Source organism: Astyanax mexicanus, chromosome 7 (assembly GCF_023375975.1).
Source record: "Astyanax mexicanus isolate ESR-SI-001 chromosome 7, AstMex3_surface, whole genome shotgun sequence".
NCBI classification, from domain to species: Eukaryota; Metazoa; Chordata; class Actinopteri; order Characiformes; family Acestrorhamphidae; genus Astyanax; species Astyanax mexicanus.
Window position 1 is genome coordinate 27,694,702 of NC_064414.1, and position 8,778 is coordinate 27,703,479.

General features: G+C 37.4%; 1 protein-coding gene across 1 annotated transcript; it reads left to right on the forward strand.

Annotated features, from left to right (window-relative positions):
- Positions 1–511: 511 nt before the first annotated feature.
- Positions 512–8,492, forward strand: pank2 (pantothenate kinase 2). The gene is made up of 7 exons (XM_007236420.4): positions 512–868; positions 3,095–3,447; positions 3,588–3,841; positions 4,044–4,220; positions 5,192–5,315; positions 6,460–6,585; positions 6,699–8,492. The coding sequence occupies exons 1-7, from the start codon at positions 637–639 to the stop codon at positions 6,747–6,749; spliced, it is 1,317 nt and encodes a 438-aa protein (XP_007236482.3). The 5' UTR covers positions 512–636; the 3' UTR covers positions 6,750–8,492.
- Positions 8,493–8,778: the final 286 nt, after the last annotated feature.

The following is an 8,778-nucleotide window of genomic DNA, read 5'->3' on the forward strand; positions in this document are numbered from 1 at the left end:
CAGAACCTCCTGAGAGCATCACAGAACAGTGTGTGAATGTGTGATTATGTGATCTTATTTACAGAATGTAGATGTGCCGAGTTTAATAATTAAAATTGCTTTAATGAAATGCTATATATTCCATATAACTATTTCTGACACGATTTCTAGATCGAAATGTTAAATAACAATTAATGAAATTGTTGTGTAATTAATAGGACTTAAATTATGAGTTAATGAGTTGATTTAATGTTAGATTTTGTATCAAAATTCAGAATTGGGATTGGGCTCTTATGTGTTAAGCCGTTAAATATATCAAGTTTATTATAAAAGTCAAGTAAATTTAAATAAAATATACTTAATGCGGATTAAAATACGTAAGTCATCTTCTCCATATGGTGTCCCCATTAGCGCTGCTGATCAGCGCTGGGTGGAGACTGAGGAGCTGATTGGTCAGGAGGGATGATGGACACTTGCTCTGGCCAATCGCGTGAGAGATGCTTGTGTTGTAAACACAGCGCTGTAAATATAGCCAGTGACGCTCTTCTCCCCCGATGATTAGGAGCCGCTCTCAGATAAAATGCGCGCAGTTTCCACAGCCTGTGTTATTGTGCTTGTGTTTATAGAGGCCTCCGGGTAGCCCTGCGCCCGTCTGTTATGGAGCTGAACGGCTACCACTGCGCGGGAGAGGGCTGTGCGGAGGCGGAGGATGAGGACACGGCGGGGCCGGAGCTGCTCCTCCCGGCGGGGGGCGAACCGCCATGTAGCTCCGCTGCCGCGGGGAGCGGGGAAAAGGCTATGGCCGACGGACCCGCCCACAGAGAGCGGAGGATATCTAACTCGACCCCGGCGAGACAGAGGCTCGACTCGCTGAAGAAAAGCAGGCCGCGTAGGTGTCCCAGTTTATGGCGTTAAACGTTATTAGTTAACCTAGCTAGTAAGGTTAGCTAATTAACTAACCAGATAGCAAGCGTGAGCGCTAACGGGCTTCTCCATCCATCTCTCACAGTGAAGCTACAGCGGCATAAACCTGCTGGATAAGTAAAGCGGGACTGGGTAAAAAGCAGAATCCGGTAAAATTAAACAACGGGTAAATTAGCAGGTTAATTAATAAATATTTAGAGCTTCCCATTATCTCAGTGTTTTTATTATTTATTAACAAAATCAATAAATTAAGTTATGTGTAATATTGTGTGAGTAACTAACGCGATCAAGACTGGTACACAAGGCTATTGCCTTTTGGTGTTCTGTCAAGTTATGCTATCCCTCGATATGTGCTTCTTAACGGCAGTGCGCATGCGCCGACCCACAGTTCTAAATTTTTTCATGTTTTTAATAAAGATTCATCTTTTCCTTGGGTAAATTACACCATCTGCTTGAATGTTACCAACGGTAAATTGCATTAAAAAATAACAACAATAAACTATAAAACAAATACGATTTTAATCACCTTTACGACCATAGTTTACACCTAATACAATTATTTATTTTATTCTAATATCCTATTTAGAGTTCTGCCGGTAGCATTTTCTAATATGTTTTTTTGTGTATTTTTACCTTTAAATACATTGAAATGTTCTCTAGGGTAGCACGTTTTGACAAGGTAACACAACTTGTCATAACACCGTATTCCGCATTTGACCGAGTCTCAACTATAGCTAAGCCAGCTAATTGAACAGCACCCACAGCTCAAATATTATAAAATATAGCACTTTTTAAATGTCTAGATGCACCCTCTTTATATTAGAGTTTCTATTAAATAAAATTATTGATCTTGTCGGTTTGTCTGTCTGATTAAGAGGGAAAAAAGATAAATAACGTTATATAAACAGTAAACTGTAAAGCAATTACATTTTTCTAGGTTACCTGTCTGAATGTCCTAGCTAGTTTACCTGGGTAAACCAGATGTTTATTAGCTAGCTAGAGTTAGCACTTTATTGCTAATAATTAGATAACAAGCTAATCTACTGTGTCTACACCTGTCAGTATCACGCTGTCAGTCGTTTTAATAGTCTTGTATTAAGTAAATCTAGTTAATTAAACCAACCATTTGAAAGCCAACATTTGCAATAAACTAACACTAACATTTAAACCTATTGGATGTGTATAGAGGGGGCTACGCCCACCCTGTATATTCAGTAAGCTAGGTTAACTAGCTATTCACTAACATGATAAATACACAACAAAATATACAAAATTGTTGCTACTTACAGAATTATAATAAGAAACCAATTGTTAAACATTATAAAACGCTATCCACTGTATAGTGCCAGTGATAACCTTTTAATTAATATAAATATGTGTGCAGTCTTTTGTTTAAAAAGTCATTTTAGCTATGAAAACACATCAATGTGAATGAGTCATGGTTTATTATGTGTTCTGGCCTAATTAAGAGACGTTTTTAGATCTTTGATATTTATTGGAATTTTATAAAGTTTTAAATACTTCAAAATGCATGAATCGTATGTATTTGCAGATAATTGCTTAGGAAAATGATAAATGTGTCATATTTGATTATGATGATATGATTAATTTTGTTGCTCTTTAAAATAACAGAATTTAGAATAATGCTAAAATGCATAAAAATACAGTACCAGTCAAAAGTTTGGACACACTTTCCCATTCAGTGTTATTTATTTATTTATTTATTTAATTAATTTATTTTCTACATTGTACGTCAATATTAAGGACATTAAGGTACATGTGTGGAATTTGTACAAAAAAGTGTTTGGTTTTTACATCCCCTGACCTAAACCCAACTGAGATGGGTGATTTGTGATGAGCTGGAGCAACTATTGTTTAGCACCTCCAGAAACTCCTTCAAGATGCTGAGAAAACTATTTTATGTGACTCAACTTCATGAAGACAGTAAGATTAAATACTCTCCATTGGAAGAGATATGTTTATAGCCCTATTTGCAAAACCTTATATAATTTTAATACAAGTCTAGGCTTAGTCGCTGCCTGGGAGACTGCCCCTTTAATGTTTTAAATCATGTCAATGCATGTGGATTTAGTTGAGAGTTCCTATATGTGCACATCTGTGTAATTTTCCTAGTAAAAACAATATGCTATACATACACTGTTATGTAATTATTGTGTTATTGGCCCTGCAGCTTTCCCGTGGTTTGGCATGGATATAGGTGGCACCCTGGTGAAACTGGTCTACTTTGAGCCTAAAGATATCACAGCAGAAGAAGAACAAGAGGAGGTGGAGAGTCTGAAAAGCATCCGCCATTACCTCACCTCACACACAGCCTATGGCAAAACAGGCATAAGAGATGTGCACCTGGAGCTGCCGGATCTCATCCTTTGGGGCCGCAAGGGTAGCCTACACTTCATCCGCTTCCCTACTCAGGAGCTCCCAGCCTTCTTGCAGATGGGCCGAGACAAACACTTCTCCAGCCTGCACACAACACTCTGTGCCACTGGCGGTGGGGCCTACAAGTTTGAGGCAGACTTCCGCACAGTGCGTATATTACACATGTGCACACTCATATTGTCCTGTAAATGCCTGCACACCTGCAGCCTAGATTGTAGCCATGAGCTTTATGTGCCTTTGCAGCTTCCTTTAATAAACTGGAACCTGCCCCGCCTCTTCTTTCTAAGATGGCAGATCTGCAGTTGCTGAAGCTGGACGAGTTGGACTGTCTGATTAAGGGTGTCCTGTACATCGATTCAGTGGTCGCGAGGGGGCCCCCTGAGTGTTACTACTACGAGAACCCTACACACCCAGAGAACTGCCAGCAGAAAGCCTACAATCTGGAGAATCCTTACCCTCTTCTGCTGGTTAACATCGGCTCAGGGGTCAGCATTTTGGCCGTCTACTCCAAAGACAACTACAAACGTGTCACTGGAACCAGGTCAGTCTGAGCCTAAAGAAAAAATACGAATGATTTATTTTAATACATAATTCGAACCATAATATTACATAAAGCACAACAATAATCATCAGGTGTGTTCAGTGGAAGGGACTGCAAAATAATGTAACTGTGGCGTTAGTACATTAAGCAGAAACTGTGGAGGCAGCATGGTACTAAACTGATTTGTCTGTCTTTTTTGCAGCTTGGGTGGCGGAACTTTCCTCGGTCTGTGCTGTTTGCTGACTGGCTGCTCCACTTTTGAGGAGGCGCTGGAAATGGCCTCAAGAGGAGAAAGCACTCGTGTGGATAAACTGGTCAGAGATATATATGGGGGCGACTATGAGAGATTTGGCCTGCCAGGATGGGCCGTTGCCTCAAGGTACGCAGATGCAATGATTGGAACAGGCTTTTGTTTTTCCTGCACTGACTTTTCATTTAAACATTTAAGTTATATTCGAGAGCTGTATTAATATTGTAATCTCAAATTAAAATGCACTATTTTGTACAATTGTAGCATCTTAAAAAGCATCTGTGAACTTTAAGGTAAATGGTAGGGTTACAATTTGTTACCATTTAAATCCATAGACCTAATCTGCACAGTGTCTCAGAGGTGTAAAGGTGTGGGGAATGAGTTTGTGGCATGCTTTTGGTTTCTTAATACAAATCAATTATCTCTTAAATGCCACAACCCGTGGAAGTATTGTTGCTGATAATATTTATCCCTTTAAGGTCAGTATTTGCCATCTTCTAATGGTTACTTATAGCATGAGAATGAACGTCATAAAGCAAAATTCACCTCAAACTGGTTTCATAATCGTCACAATGAGTTCATTGTTCTTCATGGTCCTTCCCAGTTATCAGATCTGAATCCAATAACATCTGTGGAATGTTGTAGAATGGGAGAGACACGTGAATGTGTTTTTAAAAAAATCTAAAGAATGTTTCCAGCACTTTGTGAACTCTATTCCATGAAAAATTTAGCCTGTTCAGTATTGGTGAAGTACTAATCTGAAAGTGTATAACCGTTGCATTAACTAGGGACTTGAAGAACCTAGAGAAGAACTAGGTTGACTAAGTCACCACTTACCCTTGCGCACCCTATTCATTTCAGGGGAGGAGATGCTGCATGCCACAGTGCACAGCACGTCGCTTAGCATTAAGACACCTTGCTGTATGACAACAAAGTTTAAAAGAGATTACCTTTATGCAAATAACTATCGCTGCTGCACTCCATCTGGCCAATCAGGGTAGAAGAGGCTAGATAGATACTTCCATACATTTAATATGTGATGAAATCTTACTGTAAACTACTTAAGTACTTACCATTGTTTGTGTGTGTGTGTGTTTCAGTTTTGGGAATATGATGTGCAAGGAGAAGAGAGATTCTGTCTCAAAAGAGGACCTGGCGAGAGCTACACTTGTCACTATAACAAACAACATTGGTTCAATCACACGCATGTGTGCCCTTAATGAGGTATGAAATACTTTGAGTGATAAGTAATTAGGTTTTTGCCCTTTTTCTTTTTCACTTTGACTTGTCTTTACCCTTGTCTCTCAGCCTCTTTACGGTGCTGCCTTGTGGAATCTGGATCAAGCAGCATTGTACAGGGCTATGAGTGACCAGGGTCTGAGCAACACATTCTGTGTATAAACCTAAAATTTGCATTTCGTATTCTTATATTAAGTAATTAAAAATTACCATACTTTACGGACTTTAAGGCGCACCGTATAATAAGGTGCAATGAACGTCTAGTTTTTGTTCTATTTTCATACATAAGGAGCACCAGATTACAAGGCACTTTAGGTGATACTAGTAAAAATATTAGGGTGAGCAACCAAAGGTAAGCGCTAGCCAGCTGCAGTTGACGCTAGTAAATGCCGCCTGATAGTGGAACACCGAGGTATGGAAGCCCATTTCCGCCACCTGAAGAAAAAAAAACGTCCTCAACTAAGTCATAATTATGAGATAGGAAAGTCATAATTATGGGATAGTAAGTCATAATTATGAGATAGTAAGTCATAATTATGAGATAGTAAGTCATAATTATGAGATAGTAAGTCATATTTATGAGATACTAAGTCATAATTATGAGATACTAAGTCATAATTATGAGATAGAAAGTCATAATTATGAGATGACTTTATCTCATAAATATGACTCACTATCTCATAATTATGACTTTTTTATCTCATAATTATGACTTACTATCTCATAATTATGACTTACTATCTCATAATTATGACTTACTATCTCATAATTATGACTTACTATCCCATAATTATGACTTTTCTATCTCATAATTATGACTTAGTTGAGGACGTTTTTTTTTCTTCAGGTGGCGGAAATGGGCTTCCATACCGAGGGAACAAAAAGAAAAAGAAAAAGTGCACTGAATGGGCTTTCAGGACCTTGGCTGGAGGCAGCTTCTTTAGAGCACTCCTGGAAGACTGGATTTTTGTACAGTGTAGTGATTTTCCTTCTTAAACACCTCTGATTTAACTTAAAGCAGTAAATTACCAAGTGTTACTTGTCTTGTAGTTGCAGAGAAATCTGCAAACTGGACTTTACCCCTCAATGTATTATTGACAGACTTTTATTTTATTTTTTTCCTATTTAGAACATTGAAAGAGTTGTGTTTGTTGGGAACTTCTTGCGGGTGAACACGTTATCCATGAAATTGCTGGCTTATGCCTTGGACTACTGGAGTAAAGGACAACTTAAAGCTCTGTTCCTCCGACATGAGGTATGTTTGTGTGTGTGTGTCTGTGTTTGATTTGTTTGATTGATTAAAAATAGCATCAATCAATAAAGAAATAATGACATTATCATTTTATGTGACTTTTCTCTGTGTTTCAGGGGTATTTTGGTGCTGTTGGAGCGCTGCTGGAGTTGTTAAATTCATCCTGATCAACAGTGATCATTGCTTATGCCTCAGGTCTTTGTTTCCTCACAAAAAATTGCAATAATTATGGAGGTTTACCACAGATGCCTTCATTGTCTTAACATAAGGACATGTAATCTTTATTAATAATGGAATAGAATATTTTTTATGTTTGCCAGATAATGGCTTTTGTTGCTTAGTGATGCTTCAGATTTAACTCAGGTACACAATTTCTTTTCTAGATGTTTTGCCTACAGCTGTTTGTTGTGAGAGGTTCTTAGCTTTAGTCAAAAAGTTTCAATAAATAGCCTTTACTATGTACTAATATTGTCCATCAATACCATCTGTCCTTCTATTGATTTAATTTGGCATTCTGCTGAAGACAACAGCCAGTTAGGCACTGTAGTTTTCAGCTAGTGGTCTGTGTGTTAGTGTTTATACAGTTCTAATACACTGATCTTTTATATAATCATCCTATTCTTATACATCTGCACAAAAGCACTGAACTTTTTGGGACATTACTCAGATTATTATAAAGGTTGTAATGGACATTGCCTGGATTTTATCCTGCTTTCTAGTACAAAGTGCAGGTAATGTCCGAGTGAGCCCATGTATGAATAGAGCAAATAATTTTTAAAAAATTCAGGGTGTCATGCCATGCCTTCTGCACATGCTACAGAAATGCCACATCGTTCCTAAAACACAGAAAACTTACTGTAGAAAGAACACATCTGTCAGAAAAAATCAATATATGCTGCATGTGTTTAAAAGGGCAGCTTTTATATGTGTTTTATATGTGAAAAAGTCTTGAATGAGAACACTGAGACCAACTAAGGCCAGTAAATAGTTTCATGTGTTTAGAATATATATTTATATGGACCTTTTTTTCTCTCAAAGTTTACTTTAAAATATAAATAAGTTTGAACTTTACATGGTATATTTGTTAAAATGTTTCAAATATGACTGAATTCAGGCAGTTTAGTATTGTAACTCAGTCTGATACTCGTCATTCATGCACCTTTATTAATATTAAAAATAATATAGCTTATTTTCAGTTTACAGCAAATTAGAATGCCTACGTTAGATTTGTGGCTACACAAAGACTTTCTTAAAACTATCTACATTTTCTTTTTTGTTTGAACACTATTGCCATAGTCTGTTAATGTAAGCTGATGTGAAGTAGCTGCCCCTGGTTTCTTAGGCGGAGCCTATTTTCAGGCTTTTCTTATTGTCTTGGTAGCAAAACCTTTATACACATTATTTGTGTGAAGCACAAGGAAGAATCCTTTGAACTTCTGTTTGTTGATCTGCTTATAATTTAATTCACATAACCTTTTAGCTTTAAAAAAGTGGTGATGGTTACCTCTAGCTTTAAAAAGAACTATTATGGGATTCCTGTCAGCTTTCTTAAGAGCTATATTTGAACTTCTAGCTTTACCTTTAATATGAGCTCTAGATTAATTCTTAACTTTTTTTTTTTCAATCCTGCCCTTTGTCCGCTTTGTCAATAACCAAGATGACGGAGGGTACAGGGATTGTGGTCCAGTCTTACCTCACAGTGCTGACCAGGATACTGTTGTCAGTAATTTTGTGAAAGGTTACTTTTTGTTTTAAATGGAAAGTGCCTATATATGAAAACTTATTACAGAATAATTTGGGATGAAATGAATGTCAGTCTAGTTGGTTGTACAGACCAGAAACCCACACTTGTACTTTTTGTTTTGTGTTCTGAATATTTTCTATTGTAATAAAACCTTTTTTCAAATCTATTTTCTAGACTCCTTTTACTTGCCCAAGTCCAAGGGCATGCATGTGTCTAATTGAAATAATGATAACTCTGTCCTTTTAAAAACTGTTCCAGATTTTCCCACTGTAATTATGACTAGTATAAAAAACAAGGGCTTGTTATAGAAATCCCTACTGAAAAATCCAGGTCAAGATCGGCTTGTACTGGTAGCTGGTTTTGGGTAGTATAAGCTGGCCTTTGATGGTCAAGGTGGCTGAAACTGAAAAGCTGAAACAAAACCATACCATACACTTGAAAGCTAGCTGGTT